This window comes from Onychomys torridus, chromosome 12 (genome assembly GCF_903995425.1).
Source record: "Onychomys torridus chromosome 12, mOncTor1.1, whole genome shotgun sequence".
NCBI classification, from domain to species: Eukaryota; Metazoa; Chordata; class Mammalia; order Rodentia; family Cricetidae; genus Onychomys; species Onychomys torridus.
In genome coordinates, this window is record NC_050454.1 from 13,862,862 (window position 1) to 13,886,299 (window position 23,438).

General features: G+C 44.8%; 2 protein-coding genes across 5 annotated transcripts in view; both read left to right on the top strand.

The window, feature by feature from the left end:
* Nucleotides 1–6,109, top strand: part of Snx4 (sorting nexin 4) — an 82,897-nt gene extending 76,788 nt beyond the window's left edge. Inside the window, exon 13 of the mRNA XM_036204092.1 lies at nt 5,897–6,109. Coding sequence (XP_036059985.1) covers nt 5,897–6,109 — 213 coding nt within the window. The remainder of the gene's footprint in view (nt 1–5,896) is intronic.
* Nucleotides 6,092–23,438, top strand: part of Znf148 (zinc finger protein 148) — a 117,492-nt gene continuing 100,145 nt past the window's right edge. For 2 of the 4 annotated variants that reach the window (XM_036203982.1, XM_036203979.1), the window contains exon 1: nt 6,092–6,339. The gene's annotated coding sequence lies outside the window, so the exon portion shown is untranslated. Of the gene's footprint in view, nt 6,340–6,540; nt 7,204–23,438 lie in introns of those variants that run through there. The other 2 variants (XM_036203981.1, XM_036203980.1) reach the window with 1 other exon arrangement.

Here is a 23,438-nt window from a genome sequence, read left to right on the forward strand (position 1 = left end):
GCCACCTGTCAGGGATAAGAGACAGGAGCCACGTTGGCCCTGGGCGTCGCTAGCCTTGTCTGCATTTGGCACACCCTTTCCCCCTGAAACAACTGCCTTTCAAGTCACTTTCTCTTTGTGTGTCCCTTTGTGCAACGCAGAGATTATTCTTGGTTTCTCACACAGCCTGGAGAACCCCTCAGCGGTGCTTCTGAGGAGCTGTGGGCTTTCTGTTGTCCTGGACTCAAGAACCCACCTATGCTCTGTATTTTGAGTAGGAGACAGGAGGCCATTCACTTAGTTTTAGAGACAGGATGGTCATCTCTTAGCAGTGTGAGGGGGTGAGTTCCAGGACTCCCCTACAGATACCAAAGTCTATGCATGTTCAAATGCCTTATATAAAATAGTACTTGAAGCCAGACTGTGGTGGCGCACGCCTTTAATACCAGCACTCACTCAGGAGGCAAAGGCAGGCAGGTCTCTGTGAGTTCAAGGCCAGCCTGATCTACAGAGTGAGTTCCAGGACAGCCTCCAAAGCTACACAGAGAAATCCTATCTTGAAACAAACAAACAAACAAAAAATAGCACTTGAATCCAGTTCTGGTTTCTTCTAATACCTCATCCAATGTAAATGCTTATACTATAGTGTTTAGGTTAGAATAAAGATAAGGGAAAAATCTATATGGTAATCTAGGAAGTATTTTCCCCAAATATATATTTTTTTATTCCTAGGTGATAGAATCCACTGATATAGGGCTGACATATCTGGAAAGCTGAGTGTATTTCACTGACCTTGAACTGTCTTTCAGATCTGAAGCAGGGGCTCAGGAGAGGTGTCCCTGGTAAAGAGAGCTCTTAGGAGCAGGACAAGCTAGAGACTGACAAGGTTTAATAGAGGAGGCTCCTCCAGCCCAGTCTCTGACAAGGCCTTGAATTTCATGCTTGGCAAAAAGAAGCCAAGTTTCTGTGCCAGGTAGAACCAGCCCCGACAAATGTCCTCAGGCAGCCACGTGGGGGTAGAAGAAGCAGTCCATCCAGTCCTGAGCCTGGGTCCAAGGAAGCTTAGAAGACAGTTTAGGGGTGTCTGTAGCCCTGGAGAAGTCTTTGGGGATCGGGATAAAGGTATATTGCTTTGGGAAAGAAGCCAGGGGATCAGGGTCAAAGAGAATACATTCCAGAGGGACTGTGAGGGGCTCTGCAGTCCTCCACCGGAGCTGCTGTTCCATGCAGCCCTCTGTGGGCTGGGCCACACCATGGGGGGAAACAATGGTATCTGCAGGCTGAATCTAGCCCACAGACATATTTTGTCTGACGTGTTTTTGTAGTCTCCAGAAGTGGAATGAAAGCTGGGCACAGTAGCACATGCCTACAATTGCGACACTTGGAGCATTGAGACAGGAAGACCAAGTGTTCATAGCCGGTTTGGCCTATGTGAGACTTTCTCAAAATAAACAAAATAAATGAACAAACGCTGAGTGTGTTGATGCACACCAGTAAACCCGGAACCTGGGAGGTGGAGGCAGGAGGATCAGCCGTTCTAGCAAGTTTGTAGCAAGTTTTAAGCCAGCCTGCGCTGTATGAGACCTTGTTTTTTGTTTTTGTTTTTTGAGACAGGGTTTCTCTGTGTTAACAGCCCCTGCTGTCTTGGAACTTTGTAGATCAGGCTGGTCTCAAACTCACAGAGATCCCCCTGTCTCTGCCGTCCGAGTGCTGGGATTAAAGGTGTATGCCACTTAGCCCAGATATAGGGGGGAAAAAAAAGGAAATGAATAAATAAAGTTACTAACTCACCCTCAATTGAGGTTCCTGATTTCTCTTATTTCCTCATCTCCATGTTCCTACCTTGGAAAGCACTCATCTGGTATTGAGAGGCTGTGGTTGTGACCTTTAGACCAGCTGGAGAGTTCTGCCTCTTCTGCCCCGTTCACTATCAACCGTTTCCACATCTGCTTGGTTTTGTTCACCTTCCCTGCCTGGCTTGCTGCATGTGGGATCTGCTACCTGTGTGGCTCCTGACCAGCTCACTTTAATTTCTACTACCTCTCAAGAGTAATCGGTCCATTTAACAGAGACCCTGGTGCCATTTCAACAAGAGTGTTAAGGACTATCGAGAAGGTTCACTTGGCACAGGTGCATGCTGCGCAGGCTTGGTGACCCAAGTTCCATCCCTGGAATCCACTCGAAGGTGGGAAAGAGAGAACTGACTCCACGAAGTTGTTATCTGACAACCACAAGGGGGACATGGCATGAACTGCACCCCCCACATCATACACAGATAAAGAGATTAAAAGGCTGAGACACAAAGTATACCATTTTAAGAGACTTCCTAACTTAGCCATGGTAGTCGTCTGTAATGTAATATTTCAACAAAAGGTGTCTGCGTACTTTCGCAAGCGCTTTGATGAAGGCAGGAGTCGGAAGAGTGAGTATCCCACTCCACAGCCAGCGTTTCTAAGAGGAAAAGAACTAAACTAATGCTCGCCTATGAAATGTTATAAAATCAACACTGCTCACTTGAGAATGCCAGCAAGGATGGGGAAAGACTGGATTTCTCAAACATTGCTGCTGGATGGGAAATGACAGGACCAGGGATGAGCTATCTCAGTGAGGAAAGGTATTGTGGCCTAAATTCAATCCCACGTGGTGGTTGGGAGCACAGACTCTAGCAAGATGTTCTCTGATGTTCATGTCTGAAGGGGCTTGTACCCTCCACCCAGCCAAATAAAGAAACAATCTATATGTACATGGAGAATGGGTGAATGGACTCTGGTGTATCTACACAATAGAATATTACTCAGCAATAAAAACAAATGGACATTTGACTGACATGTGTGGCAAATTATATGAATTGCAAAGGCACTGCATTTAGGTAAAAACACCAACAGCGAAGTCATATGAAGTATGGGGCTTTTGATCAGTGGTAGAGTGCTTAAGGCCTTAGGTCAAATCCCTAGTACAGCTGGGGAAAAAACTTCACACACATACATGTATGTATGTATATGTGTGTGTGCGTGTGTGTGCGTGTGTGTGTGTGTGTGTGTGTGTGTGTGTGTGTTACGTGATGTGCTCATCTAACATTTTTAAAAGGACAAGCCCATAGAAATATAACAGGAAAACAAAAACCAAATAGTAACAAAGAAATAGAGACTAGCTACCTGTTTTGTCCAACTAGGGCTCATTTCCTAACGTTTCTACTCTACTTCTCGGTAGTATGCTAAACTATGATATTTCAGTAATCTTTTGCTAAGGTTAGAGCCCAGAGGCTCTAATCACCACACATGGGCCCCACCTCTGAACACCATCAAGTCTTTAACACATGAGCTGCTGAGGGACAGACAGTTCAGATAAAAACTTTAACAGGTTACGGTATGAGGGGGTTCTTTTGTGATAAAGGAGTGGTCCCTTTTTTTTTTTTTTGGACAGGATTTCTCTGTGTAGCCTTGGCTGTCCTGGAACTCACTTTGTAGACCAGGCTGGCCTCCAACTCTGATAGATCTGATTGTCTCCACTTCCCAAGCACATGTGCCACCAAGGAGTTGTACTTTATTTTCATTGTAGGGACAGGAGCACAGGTCTACACACAAGTATAGCGGTAAACTCTAAACACACATGTAGAAGTGCTTGGGTTAAAAGGTCACAGATACGGAAGAGTTCTGAGGACTAGTTAATGGGTATATGCTCCTGTTCATTTGTTAATTTTGATGTCTTCCTAGGGTTTTGTTATACCATTGGGAAAAACTGGGTGAAGAATAAGTGAGGTGTTTTGCACTGTACCTGTAACTTCTTATGAGTCTACAGCTGTTTTTAAAATTTTATTTATCATCAGTGTGTGCACATGTGGAGGTGAAGAGGGCAAGTCTGCAGAGTTGGTCCCTCTATCTACCTTTAATAGGTGCTGAGTTCAGGTTGCCAGTCTTGTGTCATTTAGTGCCTTTACCCGCAGAGACCTCTTGCTGGTCCCTTTTTTAAAATATTTTTTTTAAAGATTTATTTATTTATTATACATAGTGTTCTATCTGCATGTGTCCTTGTAGGTCAGAAGAGGGCACCAGGTCTCATTACAGATGGTTGTGAGCCACCATGCAGTTGCTGGGAATTGAACTCTAGGACCTCTGGAAGAGCAGTCAGTGCTTTTAACCCGCTGGTCTCTCTCTATCTCTCCAGCCCGCTGGTCCCTTTTTGTTGTTATTCTTATTCATGGGTATGGTGTGTGTCATCGGCCATGTGTGTGCAGGTGCTCTTGGAGGCCAGAAGAGGAAGCCGCTGGAGTAAGGACCAAGTTTGGGTCCTTGGAGAGCAGCAAGTGCTCTGAATGCTGAGCTACCTCTCCAGCCTCTTGTTACTGTTTTAAAAGGGGAAAAAAAGAAGAAATTAAGAAAGAAGGAAAGGAGGCAAGCTGATGGTTAGGACTGGCCTTGGGAAGGGGAGCAACAGCAACATGGACAGCAACCGGGCCAGCAGTGTCTCCAGAGGTTTAAGCTATCACGGGCCAGCGACCACTCTTTGGCCGTCACAGTCTGAGGTCCTCTTTATTTCGCCCACTTTAGATGATTGTTTCTTCATTGTCTCTTATGTTCAGAAACCAAGACTTAGATCTGTTCCTAGTGGCAACCCTATCCACCTTAGTCCAATGGGTGTAACCCTAGGCTTTCAGTTCTTTCTAATTGTCAGTTTCTCCACAGCTTAAAACTCAGAGTCGGCTTCTTTGCTGCCCGTCTTTCTTTCTTTCTCAAATCTGAATTTGATGCCATTGCAGTTGCTGGAAGTTGCCAGAAGGCTGTCCTCCAGATAACTGTCCCTTGCTCTAGCTTATAACACTGTTTTGTTACAATTAGCATTCAGAATATGCACTGTCATCTTATTAAAATTTATGTTTTAGTTGAGAAAGTGAATGGAAAGTTTATTGTGGAGCTGTTGGCTCATCCTTGCATTTCTTAGTTACCTGTGTCTGAATTCGGATGAACTTCTGAGCCTCAGCAATTTCAAACGGGCATCAAGATTGACTAAGTTTAATGCCTGGGGGGCATAGTAACCTTGCAGACAGTAATCTAATTCAGTGTCATCACAAGTGCATAATTTGAGAGTTTGGAGTTTTGCCAAAACACACTATTCAAATGAACATTCAGGGGTGGGGAGGTGGGTGTGGACAAGGAGAGAATTCCAGAAATGGTTATGTAGCTATTTTAATGTCCTTCCCCTCTCACCTCAAAGGTTATGTTTAAGTATTGCAGGGAGGTGCTAAATAAAGCCTTGAGATTAATGAAGAAATCATAATGAAGGCACTCCATCTCAGAAAGTTCCTGATAACCTAACACGTTTGGTGTCTGTTGAACGGTTACGTAGCTGACCTTGTACTAGTGGGTGGGTACAAAGGTAATTGTATGCCATCCCTTTGTATAGGCAAGTCAGGGCCCTGATGTTAGTTAAAAGAGGGTAGGAAGGACTCCATTTAATGAAGGTCACCAAAAGGTTTCCAAAAGACGGGACAAGTGAGCAATCTTAGATCTGCACAGATCATAACCAAAAAGTCTTTGTTGGCACGCAGAACGAGGTTTGGGCCCAACAAAGTCCTGACTGGGATCTCTTGCTTTTTCTCGGTGCCCACATCCTGCATCACGGTTTACAGACTCCAACGAGGTTTTCTAGTTTCAAGGGTGCAGGGTGGCATCTTCCGGAAAAGGTGACACTTGGGGTCGCAGAGGACAGGCTCGGTAAGAGGAGTAAAGAAAGGATGCACGAAATCCTGGTCAAACCTCTCCTCTACCTTCTCGCCCCTTCCACTTCCCAGGGCCCAGACTGCTATTATCCCCATTCCTCACTTCTCTGGGCGCCGGGCTCGCACCCAGCCTCAAGGGGTGGGACGTTCCTCCCAGGAGCTTTCTCAGCTCCGATCTATTTCAAAGCGTCTTCCTTCCAGGCCCATCAGGGGCACCCGCGGCGCGGGGCCAGCTTCCCCGGCCACGCTGCGCTCGCTGCGGCTGACACGCAGGCGCCGGAATCAAAGCCACGCTGGGTCTCGCAGCCAGGTCTCCGCGCCAGGCGAGGGCTGGCGGCCCGGAGCGCTTCCTGTGTGCGGGGCTTCCCACAATGCACCGCGCCGGCAGCGGCGGCGACCGCGGCGGCGCTCTAGCCGCGCCATGTCTGCCTCTCGACTGCTCTGGGAGGAGGAAGAGAAGGAGGAAGAGGAGGAGGAGGAGGGGGAGGAAGAGGAGAAAGGCGCAGGGGTGGGAGCTGTCGCCGGAGCTGCCACAGCAAAAGTTCTCTCCCCTCCCCCTCGCCCTCCTTGCCGGGCCCGTGGGAAGGTCGGAGCCGCCGCCGCCGCCTGCAGTCGGTGACCGCGCGCCTCGGCGCCAGCCCGCGGTAAACGCTCGGCCTGGCAGGCCCGGGCCCGGGAGGGCGGGGGAGGGGAGGGGGCGGCGCGCGGGGGGGAGCGCGGCGGCGACGGCCTGACCCGCGGGAGCGGCGGGCCAGCCGTGGGGAGGGGGGGGGCGGCCCGGGAGGCGGCGGGCGCAGGCCGCGGGAGCGCGGGGCTGGGGGACGCGAGGAAGCGGGGCGAGGATGGTGGGTCGGGGCTTGGAGAACGGAGAATGACGGGGGCGGCGGAGGCGAGCTGGCGGCCTCCGAGGCCTGAGGCCGGTGTCGGGTAGGAAGGAGGTGGGATGCTCGCGGGGAGGCCTCGGGGTGCCAGGCTGTGGGCGAGGAGGCCGGCCAGACCCCAGGGCTCTCGGCCGCCTTGGTGCAGTGCTTTATGCACCGCAGGCCTCGGTCGCCGCTGCTGTCTCCGTGTGCTCTTTGGCTGCAGGGAAGGGCAGGGGCTGGAGGAGAAAGGGGATTGCTTGCAGGAAGCATAGTGGGAGTGCGAAAGGGGAGAAAGGGGCCGGAGGGAAGATGCCGGATAGGTGGAGGAATGCCGGGGGTGGCTGTGGAGCAGTCTTGAGGATTCTGGGGGTGTTCATTGTGCAGATGTTAGGTGTTTCATTATGGAAAGAGCCGAACCGTTTCCAAGGCAAGGAACGAAGGCATAGAGTAGTTGCTGCCGATAGAAGGGAGAGCATTTGAAACTAGAGGAGTGCTAAATATGAGAGAAGATGCGGGGAATGCATAATAGAATAGACAGATGTAGCATAATTATCAAATGCTGGCCCAAGGTCTAAAGAGTTATTCCAGATGGGCCAGAGTGGCCTAGTTCGGAACCTGTTTGGGCTCTTCAGTAGATGACATCCGGTAAGTGTGGGTCCCCGCTGTGGTTGGGGTCATTGAGAATTAGTCACTTAGCTTGTAGATTGGCTTGAGACATTTTAGTGCCGCACTACTGAACTGAAAATCTTTGAAAGAGACCTTGAGAAACCGCCTGGCCTGTGGGGATTCTTGAGGCCACGGAGTTTAGAATTTTAGCAGATTTGGAGTATTGTCACTTACCGGAGGCTGGATGAACACGGTCCTGGCAGACACGGTGATAGGAATTACTTGCCTGGGAGGTTTTCTTCTTCACTCCCTGGCTTCCATGGTTCCAGGAGAGCCGGTGCTGTATTTCAGCCTAGGTTTGCAGGACACAGGATTATAATTGTTCGTGTTGAGAGTCGGTGCATTATAGTCCCGTCTTTGGAGGCTCTATTTGTAGCCCAAAGGAGTCTAGTTGGATTGGTTCTGTACCTCTGGTTGGCGGGAGATCCTTTTCCATTCACAATTCCGGATGTACTTTGTCATTAAGGCATGGTGCTATTGAAGAAAATAACATCTGCCAGCAAAATGTAGGCGTGCAGAATGGAGGCTCTATAATATCTGTGTTGATCTTAGGTTATAAGGAGGTCAAGAGTAGTAGTTAATCATGATGTCTTAGGAAACTTGAGGTGACAGGATGAGTCTAGGTCTGTTGAGGAGGGACAGTTAGCATCCCTATGTCAGGAAACCAAGTTCTTTCTGTTGTATTTACTGAGTGCACATTAGATGTGACTTTCAAGAAGGAACACTGGGGGAGGGCAATGTCTTGGTGTGCCCCCCCCCCCCCAAGACAGGGTTTTTTCTGAGTAGTTCTGCCTGTCCTGGAAACTCACTTTATAAACTGGCCTTGAACTCAGAGATCCACCTGCCTCTGCCTCCCGAGTGTTAGGATTAAAAGTGTGCACCACTGCATGGCTAGGCCAATGTCTTAAAATCTACCTGAATAGTATTCACCTTTTGTTATTAAGAGGAATTACAGACATAATATGTTGTAATATTACTTCAGCTGAAGAGAAGATAATAAGTGTATTAAATGTGACAAATCTGTTTATAGAAGTTGAAGGAAAAGAGATTACGGGGGAAGATGGAGAGAAATTTGGGAGAGGGATGGGAAACTCAGGCATCATTCATTCCGTTAGCAAAAATTTCATTTCTCGGCTAAGGTGCTACTTAAGGTGGGGAGATTTCTTCCATTACAAGTTTTCTTATAGAAATAATGGGGATTTTTGTTCTACAACACTTGGGAAAATTACCTGTCAGTGCATTTAGATTTGCTCACTTTTAAAGATTTTTATTTATGTGTATGTGTTTGTGTGAACATATGCCATGGGTTTGTGGGTACCCAAGGAGGCTAGAAGAGACTGTTGGATCCCCTGGATCCAACTGCCTGACATGAGTGCTGGGAACTGAATTTGGGTCCTTTGGAAGAAGCACTCTTAACTGATGAGTTGTTTCTCCAACATGATTTGGTCACTTTTAAAAAGGGCTTACTTGATATGATGTACCAATTTTCTTTTCTTTTTGTCATCATGGTATGAGAGGTTCAGGTCCCCCCCCCCCCACTAGTACTGTATAGTCAGTTCTTTTACTACAATACATCTAAATATAGTACGTTGTTTTTCTTATGCAAATAATATGACTACATATGTAATTTAAAAAATTGTTCTGAGGGGACTAACAAAGAAAAGCAAACCCTGTTTGTTGCAGTTTTGCTTTCTAGAGACTGCTGCCTGCTGTGTGACCCCCCCCCCCATCCAGCCCCCCCTTCTCTGAGACAGGGTATCACCATGTAACTCTGGCTGCTCTAGAACTCACTCTGTAGCCCAGGCTGGACTCGAGCTCGAAGAGATCTGCCTGCCTCTTCCTTCCAGGTGCTGCGATGACAGGCGTGTGCACTGTGCTGGTCTACATTGTTGTTGTTCAGGACCTGTGTCACTACCTTTCTGAACCATTTGCCTCCTTAAGTCCTGCCATTAAAGGTGTGAATTCCACATCTAGTTTATGCAGTGCTGGGAATTGAACCCAGGACTTTTTTTGGGGTGAGGTTTGAAATGGAGTTTCTCTGTGTAGCTCTGGATGTCTTGAACTGGCTCTGTATACCAGGCTGGCCTTGAACTCAGAGATCCCTCTGCCTCTGCCTCCCAAGTGCTGGGATTAAACACGTGTGCCATCACCGCCCTCTGAACCCAAGACTTTTTGCCTGCTGGGTAAACACTACCAACTGAGCTACAACTCCAGTCCACTGTTTTTTCTTGACCTTGTTCTCACCTTAAGAAAATAAACACACTTTGTACAAAATAGCCGGTTACCTTCCGGCATTTTCATACATGTATATAATGCACTTTGCTCATATTTGTCTCTCTGCTACCTCATGCTGTCCCTCACACGTGTCCTCTATCACAGGCTGCTACTTCTAAGCATTACTTTTCTCAAGTTCAGGTTTTTCTCCAGCTCTCCTAAGTAGTTGGTAGGCTCATATCATTTCTGTCTGGCTTATGTAGCCCAGGGTGGCCCCGGACTCCCCTTGCCTAATCTTCTCCGGTGCTGGGTTATGGATGTATGCCACCATGGCCTGCTCCATCATTTCTCTCTTTACCAAAATGACTCTAGATGTCAGCTTTCCCTGAGTGAAATGGATAAATGAATGTCATTGACATGTTTTCCTCTTTTTTGCTCTCCATTCTGATCTGTAGTTATTTTTGTTTATTAGATGCCTTATACTTTTAAACGATGTGCTTAAGTCTTGATATTGAAATTTTTACTTTAAATTTAATTTTTATTTAACTTAAAACAATATCATTGTGTGTGGGCATATGTGCAGCAGGGTGAATATGTGTGGAGGTCAGAGGACAGCTTTAAGGAGTTTTTTTCTTTCACCTTTATGTGGGTTCCAGGGATTGAACTCAGGTCATCAGACTAGCATCATTAAGCAGCAAAGCACATTTCCCCCCTGAACCATCTTGCTGGACCTACCTAAGCCTCGAGTTTTATTTTATTTTATTTTTTGGTTTTTCGAGACAAGGTTTCTCTTTGTAGCTTTGGAGGCTGTCCTGGAACTCGATCTGTAGACCAGGCTGGCCTCGAACTCAACCGAGATCCGCCTGCCTCTGCCTCCCGAGTGCTGGGATTACAGGCGTGCGCCACCACCGCCCAAGCCTTGAGTTTTAGAGGCTTTACTCCAACTACTTGAGGTTGTATCCCTTGACTTCCCCACTGTGTTAAAAGAGGCTTTAAGGGGCTGGAGAGATGGCTCAGTAGTTAAGAGCACTGGCTGCTCTTCCAGAGAACTCGGGTTCGATTCCCAGCACTCACATGGCAGCTCACAACTGTCTTTAACTCCAGTTCCAGGAGCTCCCACACCCTCACACAGACACACATGCAGGCAAAACACCAGTGTACATAAAATAAAAATTGAAAGAAAAAGAGAGACTTTAAACTCTTCTAATGTTAAAGAGGGCTTTGTTAAAGCGGTTAGAAGCATTGGGTGAAATGATAGAGGGAAGTTTGGACCCAAAGAGACTTGTAGGAAGCAGCATCTTTGCAGCATTAGATTTGCTGGTTTGAGATGGGGAGGAGTTGCTTTAAGGTAGTAGTTGCGTGTTCATCTTGGAATCACCAACCAGGTTGTGTATTCTTTGGTGGTCTTCTGGAGAGTTTTAGCTGATGAAATGTGGGACTGTGCTAAAGTGACCCCTGAATGTTCATTCCAGGTGTCTTAGGTGGTCGTGTTTGTTCGTTCATTGTTCCTTCATTCATTGGAGATAGGACCTTGCTAAACCATTCCACAGTGACCTGGAACTTGCCAAGTTGTCCAGGCTTACCTTGGTCTTAGAATCCCTCTGTTTCAGTGTTTTGGATTACAGGCATGCACCACCATGCCTGGCTGTAACATTTTTTTTAATTGACCTTATTTATTGTGTATGTGCATATACATGCACCATGATGCAGGTATGGAGGACAATTTGAGTGAGTCAGTTCTACCTTGTGGGTCTGTGGGATTAAACTCTGGTCACCAGGCTTTGCAGCAAACTCCTTTCCCCACTCAGCCGTTTCCCTGGCCCCTTGCTCTAACCCTTATGTTTTTATTAAATAATGGATTGGTGGGGACAGATGGTGGACAGATCATCAGGGCTGGTGAGATGGCTCAGCCTGCTGCCAAGTTTGATGACCTGGGTTCAATTCCCTGGACCTCCATGGTAGAAGGAGAGAGAGAGCTGACTCCTGCAAGTTGTCCACTGACCTCTACATGCAAGTGACATGTGTGTGCCCGCGTCTACACATAATAAATAATAAATAATGACAATGTTTTCAGAATTTGTATATGGAGTTCAGCACGATAGATATGGGGAATAAGGTACTGTTAGGAGATTTTGTTTAGTAATTAAACTTCTTGGAAGCCTCTTGGAAGTTAAGATTCTTTCACATGTAGATGTGAAGACTGAAGAGTCTAAATTTCTTATGTGCATTATTCTCTTTAAAATTCTTCTTTTTTTTTTTTTTTGGTATTGCAGATTACATCTAGTGTCTTTTGCACGTTAGGCAAGGACTCTGCCACTGAGCTAGCTTTATCCCCTTTGCATATTCATTTATATTAATTCTCTCCTTTTTCTTGTCTTTGAAAATGCTAACTAGATTATAACCTGTTCTAGAACTGAGACTTTATTTTTGGGGAAACTGAGCAGTTTGAGGTTTTTTTTTTTTTTTTTTTTTTTTCTGCTTGTTTTTTTGAGGCAAGGTTTCTCTGTGTAGCCTGGCTGTCCTGGAACTCACTCTGTAGACCAAGCTGGCCTTGAACTGACAGAGATCTGCCTGCCTCTGCCTCCTGAGTGCTGGGATTACAGGCGTGTGGTAGCACCGCCTGCTAACAGTTTGGTTTTCAGTAAATACCTGTTAAATGATTGCTAGAAGGTAGTGTTGAATTAGTGATGATAATGACCTTCATGAAATTACTGACTGTGAGTGTTACAGACGAAAGTATATAAATGAGTGTTTGGTGCACACCTTTAGTCATAGCAGTCAAGAGGCAGAGGCAGGAGGATCTCTGTGAGTTTCAGCCATCCTAGTCCCATATAGGGAGTTCCAGGCCAGCCAGGGCTACAAAACAATACCTTGTCTCTGAACAAACCGATACAAGTGTGTGTCTGTAGGTGAGTTTGAGAGTATGGAGGACAAAAGAGATGTTTGCATTCGTGGAAGAAGATGGAATGGATTAGATTGGAGCTCTAATCTGGTATAAACATTGAAGGGTTGAGATCAAAGGACTTCTTCTATAATCTGGCTGGATAAGGGTGCTGGTTTTAGTTTGCATTTTCTTAACTCTCTCTGTTTTAAGAATCTTGATTTAAGGGCTAGGGAGATGTCTCAGAGGATAAGAACCCTTGCTGTGTGAGGTTTGAGGACCCAAGTTTCAATCCCCAGGGCCCATAGAAAAAGCTAGAGTGGTTGCACCCATACCTGTAACCAACTCTAGCACCGTGTGTAGGATGGAGGGTGGAGTTTGGGGGTGGGCAGAGATAGGAACAGCTAAGTAGTTCAGCTTCATTGAGAGACCTTGTCTCAAGGGAGGAAGGCAGAGAGCAGCACATAACTGTTTACACACATATCTGTATACACCACACACACACACACACACACACACACACACACCTGCATACACATGCCCACCCCCCAAACAAAACAAAACAAAACAAAACATTTACAGGCATGGTGACCAAAGTCTGTAAATTTCAGTACTCCGAGAGGTGGAGGGTGAGGCAGGAAGATTTTGAGTTCTGGGTTAGCCATAACTATAGCGTGAGGCTGTGCCCCTCTTTACCCCAAGCCCCAAACAATCTGATTTAATTGGGAGAAAAAAATAGATGAATACATTCTCCCTGTTTGGTGAGAATAGCAATTGTGAGACATTCACTAGGATTTCAGGAGACTAGTTTGGTTTTTATTATTTAATTTCGTGTTTACATGTGTGTGAGCACACACCACAGTGCATGTGGAAGTCATGGGACAACTTGCAGGAGTCATTTCTCCAAGCCTGTGGGTCCCAGGGGGTCACCTGGTCGGCAGGCTCAGCAGCAGGTGCCTTTACCTGCTGAGCATCTCACTAGACTGAAACTGATGTCTGAAAATGTAAACATTGCCAGATGGGAATTTTAATGTTTCACAGTAGTGTTGAGACCTTTTGTGGAACACCTTTTCTGAATTACCTTTCAACCTGTAGCACCACCTTGTACGGCTGTCACTGAGTGTCTATTGCATGCTGTTCGGGAGGTTTTTAAAGTATACTTGAGATGTGGTCCTTTTGATTACATTATCCTTTCAGGGTGACGCATTTAAAAGTAGTACAAAGTGTACTATTTTGAGGACCCTCATTGTTGACAAGCCTTTTAAAAACCATATTTTATGTTTGTTTATTTTGTGTGTGTGTAGGTCAGAAGACAGCTTGTGAGAGTCTGTCTGTTTTCTTCCTTCACTGTGGGGATCCCAGAGATCCAACTCAGGTTATCAGGCTTGGTGGCTAGTGTCATCACTTGATGGCCGTCTTACTGGCTCCTGACTAGTCTTTTTCACTCCAAAAGTTTTGATTTTTAGAAGTGATAAAGACCAATCAGTATCAAATAGAGAAAATAGAGAATAGTTTTACTCACAATTAACTCAGTTACTCAGAGACCCAGGAATGGTTTTCTTGGTTGACTTAGTTGGCTTTAGAAAATACTCTGGAAGAAGTTGGGAAGAAGTGGTGACTACTTTACACTTACACTAGTGTGAGCTGAGCAAAATTGGATGGTTGGATGGGTGGAATGCATGGATAAAAAGTAAGGGATAGCTGTGTGTGTGTGTGTGTGTGTGTGTGTGTGTGTGTGCGCGCGCGTGTGCGCGCGCGCACATGCACATTTTGAGTCAGGGTCTCACTGTGTAGCTCTGGCTGTTTTGGAACTCTATGTAGATCAGGCTGGCCTTGAACTCACAGAGATCCTCCTACTTCTGCCTCCTAAGTGCTGGGATTAAAGATGTGCGCCACCACACCTGGCTAGACAAAGGAGTTTTGAAGACTGTCAATAGCATTGGAATTCAGAGTTTTGGGAGTATTAATAGTTAGTAGTGTTACTGGGAAAGAAGAGGAAGACGCAGATAGATATTTGTGGGACCCCCAGGGCGGTGGTTCTCAACCTGTGGGGTGTGACCCTTTTGAAACCACAGTAGCAAAATGACAGTTATGAAGTAGCATTGAAATGATTTTATGAGGAACTATATTAAAGGGTCTCAGCATCAGGAAGGTTGAGAACTGTTGTCCTAAGGGGTTTCAGAGTGGAACCACAGGGCTCCAGGTTTCTTGGACAGCCCTAGAGTGAGCCTACTGTCTGGATCTATTTGAGTGCTTTCTTCCTGTTTCCTATTGGTCTGTTTCTTTTTGAATTAGTTTATGTTGGGTAGATTTTTGAACCCCCTGCAACAATTCTGGGGTCGTTTCCATCTTTATCTAGTACAACTTTTAGTTGATTTTCTGAGTCTACCTTGCAGATTCTTTGGTTGGTGAGTGAAGAACGTAAGTCTGGCATTTCCTGCACTTTTCTCAGAGCTGCTGTCTGAATTGCAGGTGGACAGATATGACTGAGGGCGTGTGTGCAGTGGATACACACATGTCTGTTGACTAACTAAGTGACCGGGAAACTAGTTCAGGAGAGCTGAATTCTCTCTTTCCTATTTTGTTTTATTTATTTATAATTTGCCTTTTTATACAAACAAGAATTAAGGGGATTGATAAAAACGGGCATATTAGAAAGGAGTGAATATAGTTTGAGGAGATATGATTGAAGAAAAGTATATTAACTATAAAATTGTTCAATACAACTGGGGGCTCATGCCTGTAATCCTAGTGCCACAGAAGCAGGAGGATTGCTGCTGGTTGAGGGGCAGCCTTGTCTACATAGCAAGCTCCAGGTCAGCTAGGATACAGAGTGAAATGCTGTACTTAGCCACCACCCACCTCCTCCTCCAAAATGGAAATGGATTGGTTTAGATGATGGAGAACTAGAGCTAAGGTGGAAGAGAGTCAGATTGGGGAGACAAGTAGTTCTGTAAGAAGGAGGAGATGATGATGATGATGATGATGATGATGATGATGAGGAGTCACGTCTAGTGAGAAGCAGGGGAGGTGGGAGGCAGGAAAGAGGGTTGCTCGAGGAGGAGGAGGATGGTACAACTACTTGAAGCACGAGAGTTAACAGAAAAGAAAGAAAGAAAGAAAGAAAAACCATGGGGTTGGGGATTTAGCTTAGTGGTAGAGCACTTGCCTAGCAAGCGCAAGGCCCTGGGTTCGGTCCTCAACTCCAGGAAGAAAAAAAAAGGAGAGTTAATATACCAGAGATTATTTATGTAATTTATAGATACGGAGTTTAGAAAATGAAAGAATGATTTTTATTTAACATATTAGGTACCATATATACGAAAGCCCTGTTAGATTCCATCAGTGTTGAACTCTTTGGGAATTATATTCCAGGGGAGCTAGACCTGTGCACAGATACACAGTGATTACAAGTGTTCCATAAAGAGCAAATTGTGCCATAAGAAAATACCCACTGTTACTGAAGTTGTAAAAATGTTCTTGACTAGGGACGAACCTGGGGATGCATTGCTATACCACAGAAGTGGGATTTTAAAGCCTAGTGTATTGGTACAGGTCTGTAATTCCAGCACCTGGAAGGCAGAGGCAGGGACAGGAGGATCCAGCGTTCCAGTCCAATTTGGCCTACATAGGGAGTTCAAAGTCTAGGCTACATAGTGAGACCTTGTCTCAAAGAAAAAAAAAAAAAAAAAAAAAAAAGAAAAAAAAAGATATAAATACATAAAATAATTTTAAAAGAACATTTTAGTCTGAGAGCTTGGACATGAGACAGCTAAGGTCTATGGGGAATGCTATAATATTTAAATGATGACCCACAGTAAGAAATACAAGGCATATCTCAGTTAATACATGTGTATATGAATATGTGTATATGTAAAACAAAAACTTTCCAACATAACCAAAACCATCTTTAGCAAGTTGGATGTTCTTGAATAATATGTATTCTTTAAAAAAGTGATCATATTATTTTGTGTGTATAGATGCTTTGCCTGCATGTATGTCTGCACCCACGTGCATGTAGTGCCCTGGAGATCAGAAGAGGGCATTGGATCTCTTGGGATTGGAGTCACAGACAGTTGGGAGCTGCATGTGGGTGCTGGAGATTACACCCAGGTCCTCTGAAGAGCAGCCAGTGCTCTTCTGGACTACCCCTCTAGCACCCCCCCGCCTTTTTTTTTTTTAAAGACAGGGTCTCATTATGTATAGCCTTGGCTCACTATGTAGACCAGCCCTTGAATTCATACATCCACCTGCCTCTGCTTCTTGAATGCTGTGATGAAAGGCTTGTGCCACTATGCCCAGTCCAAATATTATCTAAAAGGAAAAATACCCCCCACTCCCCATCTCCCACAAAAAGCAAAACTGGCTTGGGGGTTTGGGGTAGGAGCCTAATTATCACTCATGAAGTAGGTTTCATGAGTTTCTAAATAACCACAACTTGTAGTTAGAGGAGCAGAGGGGTCACTTCATGAGTTGGGCATATTATGTTTTAAAGTAGAGTTAGTTTGGGTTGGGTAGAATATGAGAGATCTGAGAGCTAAATAAATAGTTTGTATTTGGTAGTTAGTGTTGTGCTTTGTAAGCAAATAAAAGCTGGTTTTTTGTCTGGGCCTTTGCATCTCACATTCTATAATTGTGGAATAATTCTCAATAATTCTCAACCTGTGGGGCTGTAACCCTTTGGGTCGCATATCAGATATTTACATTACAGTTCATAACAGTGGCAAAATTACAGTTAATGAAGTAGCAGCAAAATAATTTTATGCTTCCACCACAACATGAGGAACTGTATTAAAGGGTCACAGCATTAGCAAGGTTGAGAACCATTGTTGTAGAGACTTATTTCCTTTCCTGAACCTCTGCTTTCTTACCAAGAAATTGATAATCTTACCTTTCTGACTAAGGTTGTTATGGGACTTTGATGATTAAAATATGTTAACATAGCATTGAAGTATGTTAACATATATCATTAATGTATAGCTATGGAATTTTGAGTAGAGAATTTAAGTCAAGAACTATGTATTAGACTTTCTTTCCCTTAGTGCTAAGGATTGAAACTGGGGCTTTGCACATGCGAGGCAAATGCTCTACCACTGAGTTATGTCCCTAGGCTTATTTATTCAGTCTGACAGTACCCTACAGTGCTGGGGCAGTGTGGTAACACAATAAGATAGGAGATGAGAAGACCAGTTAGGAGCTCATAATGAAGCTCCGAAGGGCTGGAGTTAGGTAGCAGGATTGGGGATGAGGATGGGACAGCATTATTGTAGTGGAGAGACTGCGTGACTAGGAAAATTCAAACGGCGGCAGCTGAATGGACTGTATTTTTGGGTAGCATAGTGGGTGCATTACAATAGACAGTTTCTTTCATGTAGTAAGGGCTTAAACATTTTTGTATGATTAAATTTGCAAACTGGGATGGACTGTGAATAGAAATAGCAATGAGTAGGATATGAGAAGGAGGAGTTAGATTACAGGATATTTTTTGATGGACTAACAGAATTTACTCAAGAATCTTTGGATACTTACACTGTTCAAAGTTTTATGGTAGGCAACAAAAGGATATATCTAGGTTTATGAATGCACAACCATTTTCCTGAGGCATTTATCTAGGAATGAAATATATGCATCTGTCTATGACACAAATTATATGACAGTTTTGATCAGGCTTTGTGGAGGAATTGGTGTGGAGCTTAGAACTTGAACTTAGAACTTGGTAGGACTGTATAGGCAAGATGATGAGGGCAGCAGACATGACAGTTCTGGGTGTGTTTAGGGGCTGGTGGTTTAAATAGCTGTAATTAAGGTTTGTGTTGAGGAATGGAAATAAAGCCAGAAGATAGTAGAGGGAGAGCTCAAAATCCGGACCAGAATGACTGAAAGCATTTATTGAAATATGCCCAATAAGGTATTCTAATCCTAAAGGCATAGCATAGTATGTTTTACAGCTTACTATTTACGTATCCATTTACACAGCTACCTCCTAGCTTAATGTATAGGAGATTTCTAACATTCTTACATCCCCATAAGCTCCCTGTGTGTCTGTGTCTGCCTCCAAGTTAGAAGATGTCTCCTCCAAACCACAGTAATTCTAATCTCTGTCATAACTGCTCTCTGTGGCTTTGAACTTCATATAAATGCAATATCACCTCTGTGTCTGTTGCATATAGCAGTAGTTTATTTTTCATCCCTCCTTAGGTGTCTTCTATATTACTATTCATCAGTGTATTTACCCAGTCTACAATTGTCGGACAGTAGAATAGTCTGTAATTTGGAGAACTCGTAGGAGCTGTAACTTGACTTAAGATATAGTGGGGAACTATTGATGAAATTTTGTTTTTTAACTGGTGAGTTTTGATGAGGAAGTGAGAAGAGGGTTTAAGAATGGAGTCTTAAGACCTTTTCCTTGTGTGCTGGAGACGTAACTGGAAGACATGTATAAGGCTGTGGCAAAGTGAAGTTTTGAGGATGGAAGTCGGCTGGCAGTAATGGTAGTGGAATAAAGGTGACTGAGGACTGTGGTCCTGCTAACAGATGGTTTGGTCACGCTGTACTGGTTCAGTGTGTTAGGACGGTGGGCCAGGTGTTGGGATCACACTGTAGCCCCAGCACTGGAGTGCTGAGGTAGGAAGAGTGCAGGGACTCTGATACCAACTTGGGCTACATGAGGAGATTTGGGTTCAAGACAAACCACTATACCTGGCTTTATAAATAAATACAATAAAAAAGAAACCAGTGTCTGTTCAGATTCCATAGGACTAATAGAGTGTAGCAGAGAGTGATGACTGAAAGGTTATTTTGGGGGAACTGTGGAAGAGTGTCATAGGAAAAAGGAAAGGTTGAGGCAGTGTTAAGAGGGAGAGCACTGAGCTGGGCACGGTGGCGCACACCTTGAATCCAGCTCTCGGGAGGCAGAGGCAGGAGGAGCTCTGAGTTCAAGGCCAGCCTGGGCTACAAATCGAGTTCCAGGACAGCCAGAGCTACACAGAGAAACCCTGCCTCAAAAATAAATAAATAAATAAACAAATAAATAAATAAATAAATAAATAAAGGGGCTGGGGTGGGGAGGAGAGAACACTGTAGAAAGTTCTAGGTTAGACCTAGAGAAAATACCTACAATTTGGGTTAAGAGGAGTGGTCTTAACATAAGCCAAGGCCCATGCAGAATCTTGAACCATGAATCTAGTGTAAGAATGCAGTATACAAACCAAGATCTTTAAGTGTCCCTGCCAAAGAGATAAGGACTTGAGTGGTGGGCTGAGGGCTTGGTACATGGAACTTTAGTTTTCTCTTGTGGTGTTCAAGGAAGCCAATCACCAGAATGCATGGAGGTGTACTCAGTGAGCTAGGAGAGTGTGGAAGCAATGGATGTAGGGATTGTATTGAGTTTACTTTAAGAAAGATGAATATGTTATTCTGAAACCGGAGGCAAGAAGTAGCAGATGGATGAAGGTACCACATTTTAGAAGCTGTAAAGAGGATTATAGGTACCAAAGGTATGATCTGAGAATTTCATGGAAGGACTTGCGTATTTGAATAGGATTAAGCATTTCAGTATGGAAATGATGTAGATTAGTTGATAGGATAGGTATATTTAGAATAAATTGTGGAAGATTTAATGTGTTTCTGCTGATTTTTGTCAAGACAGGGTTTCTCTCTGTAACAGTCCTGGCTGTCCTGGAACTTGGCTTTGTAGACCAGGCTGGCCCTGAGCTCACAGAGGTCCACCCGCCTCTGCCTTCCTAGTGTTGGGTTTAAAAGTGTGTGCCACCACTGCCACCATGGGGCTATCTCCTGATATATATAAATTTATTTATTTTTATTTTATGAACATTAGTGTTTTGCCTTCATGTATGGCTGTGTGAGGGTGTCAGATCTGGAACTGGTGTTACAGACAGTTGTGAGCTGCCATGTGAGTGCTAGGAATTGAACCCAGGTCCTCTGGAAAAGCAGTTGGTGCTCTCAACCACAGAGCCATCTCTCCAGCCCTCTCCTGGTATTTTTTTTTTAAATTTTTAAAATTTTCTTTTTTTTTCTCTCTTTTAAAAGATTTATTTATTTATTATATATACACAGTGTTCTGCCTGCATGTATGCCTGCAGGCCAGAAGAGGGCACCAGATCTCAATACAGATGGTTGTGAGCCACCATGTGGTTGGTTGCTGGGAATTGAACCCAGGACCTCTGGAAGAGCAGCCAGTGCTCTTAACCTCTGAGCCATCTCTCCAGCCCTGTCCTGGTATTTTTAATACCTAGTGTGTGAGTGGAGAAACAGGTGAGGATAGACCAACTCACTGAGGAGCTGCCTAGTGGGTGTTGTAGAAGAGCGTGCTATTCTGAGGAGGGCAGTACTGAAGGGATTGATAGCTTCAGAGTGTGCAGGGAGTAAGTGAAACTAAATGCCAGTGAAAAGCAGGTGTAAAGCAAGGTATGGCGATGCATGCTTGTAATTCCAGCACTCAGTGAACGGAGGCAGGAAGAATTCGAAGCCAGCCTGAGCACAGAATAAGGCCCTGTCTGTCTCACGAAGATGGAGTGTCTCACTAGACGATGCATGGTTGTGGCTAACAAAGTCTTGGAGGTTATGAAGCACGCCGAGTTGGTGGGTTGCTTGTCAGTGTGTGTGTGGATAGCTGAAGTGCGGCATGCTTTAGGAAGTGAGGAAGGTACTGAGGCGAGGGTTCGAGCACAATGTTGACCTCACTGAGAGTAGAGGCTAATTTAGAACAGAGTCGTTGGGGGAGGGCAGGGAAATGTTTCAGGAACTGGTGGATGAGCAGAAGGGATGGGCGAAGTGCAGAGCGGGGCTACCCGGCAAGTGACAGAGTAGTGATAGCAGGAAGACATCTCATCACACCCGAGGGCAGGAGAAAGGTGCTTCAGACAGTAGAGAAGCGTTGGGTAGGAAAGCGCAAGTGTGAGAGAAGAGGGAGTGGTCACAGCAGTCTGGCCAGAGGTGACAAAATCCCAGCTTGTTTTTGAGGTATGGGATTGAGAGAAATAGATAGACTTGTTAGTAGTCAGCAGTTCTTTACTTTCTGTACAAAATAACATTTGTAGAATCATTGCCTTTATGTGGAATACACAGATAAATTTAGTTGAGAGGTATGCGCATTAGAAAGGGAGCATAAAATGAAGTAGATATATATATATATATATATATATATATATATATGCATATGCAAGATGAGACATAAGGCTTGTAGTTGTTGACTGTAGAGTATGGACAAGTACCCCTCCCCCTTTTTTTTTTCTTCTTCGAGAGATTGCCAATAGTAGTCCAGGCTGGGCTTGAACTTGCTATCTGGCTGAGGATGATCTTGAACTCCTGATTCTCCTGCCTCTCCCTTCCAATTGCTAGATTATAGGTCTCCCTTCCAAGTGCTAGATTATAGGTTTGTGTACCATATCTGGTTTTATGTGCTGCTTGAGTGAAATCCAGAGTTTGGTGCATGGTATTGATGCCCTCTAGCAACTGAGCCACATCCCCTGCCAGCATATCAACATTGCCATAAAGTTGATAGGAGCTAGTTAGACTGGAAATAAATGAGGAGGGAAGGAAGAGCAGCTTGCAGGAGAGCAAATGTGGAGAAGACAGGCTGCCTAGGAAACACCCTGTATATAGTGAGATCAAGGACAGACTCAGAAGGAACAGGTAGACAGAAGTAAAAGGCCCCTTCCTGTGTCAAGTCTTAGTTCACTGTTAGTCTTTCTGCGTGTTTTCTTTGCTGTCCCTTGGCTGGCCGAAACTGCCACCCTTCTGTCTCTGACCCACCCCCTAGGGGCTGAGACTGCTTTCATACCTCACTTATGTCATCCACTTTCTTAGTTTTAGAAGGTAGCTTTCCCTCCCATTTATTACTGATGTATAGACACCTCCTCCAACAATTCTAAATATGTTTTCTTGGGTTATTTCTAGTTAGTTTTCTTTAGTTTTTTTTTTTTTTTTGACAATTTTGTACATGTATATTCTAGTCTTACTTATCTATTGAACATCTTTAAAGGCATTGACTTGCTAATCTCAAAGACAAAATACAGTTTAAATGGAAACTTTGCCACCTATAACCTAAACTCCTTACTTTCTTCCATGTACTCGCCATCACTGCTGGTGCTAAGACCCAGGTCTGGCCTCTGCTCCCAGACTGAGCCTGTCCAGCTCCGTAATGGCACCGATGTGTCAAAGCTTTGCTGTCACTTTTTCCTTTGCACTGTCCAGGATTTGACTTTATAAAAAGTGCCTGTTAGTGTATGTGTTGCACGTACAGGTTAGAGGGTAACTTTGTGGAGTCACTTCTACACCTTTTGTGGGTCTGGGGGATGCGTGGTTCACATGACTTTTTAGAGAATATTTGTAAACATTTTAAAGGTGGATGGTAAGTTGTTGAAAGCTGGATTGGAGATAAAGTGGTTGGAGATATAGCTCAGTGGTGGAGGGCTTGTCTAGAATTCCTGACCTAGGTTTAGTTCTATCCCTAGTACTGCCGAAGGGAAAAACATGAGGTGGGACATACCTAGGAAATGGGTTGTTTACAGTGACTGCTTTCTGGAATAGTTTCACAGGATATGAATTATTAGCTTTGAGAGAATGAGAGAACAGACCAGAAAAATGAGTGACTGAGGAGGCAATTTTATGAGTTACTTGGTAGGCTCTGGGACAAATTATAAAAGTTAAATTTGGTGAGATTTTGACTAGCAAAGTGGGAGTGTCCTGGAAGAGACTTAGGAAACTTGTTAGGTAAATTCAAGAGTGAATGGAAAGATGGGTTAGAGAAAAATTCCTTAAGGAGAAATACAGTTCTTATGTAAAGCCAGAGGGAGGGAAGACTGAATTGAGCAAATTAAGGGATAGAGAGAGTCAGAAGTTACTGAGGTTTCTTCCTACTGAAGGCAGAGTTCTTCCATGTGCCTAGAAACTGGACGACTGGCTGCAGTTTGTAGGGATGCAGGTTTTTACCAAGACTCCAGAAGCCTCACTTTTCATTGCAGACACCCGGGAATAGGGAGTCCTCGAGGCCCCTGGGGTTTTGGAGCTCTAGACGACCCGGGAGCCTGGCCCCAGGGTGCGGAGGCACAGAGCGGAGGCGAGCCACGGAGCCCGCGGGACCTACGCGCTTGCTTGC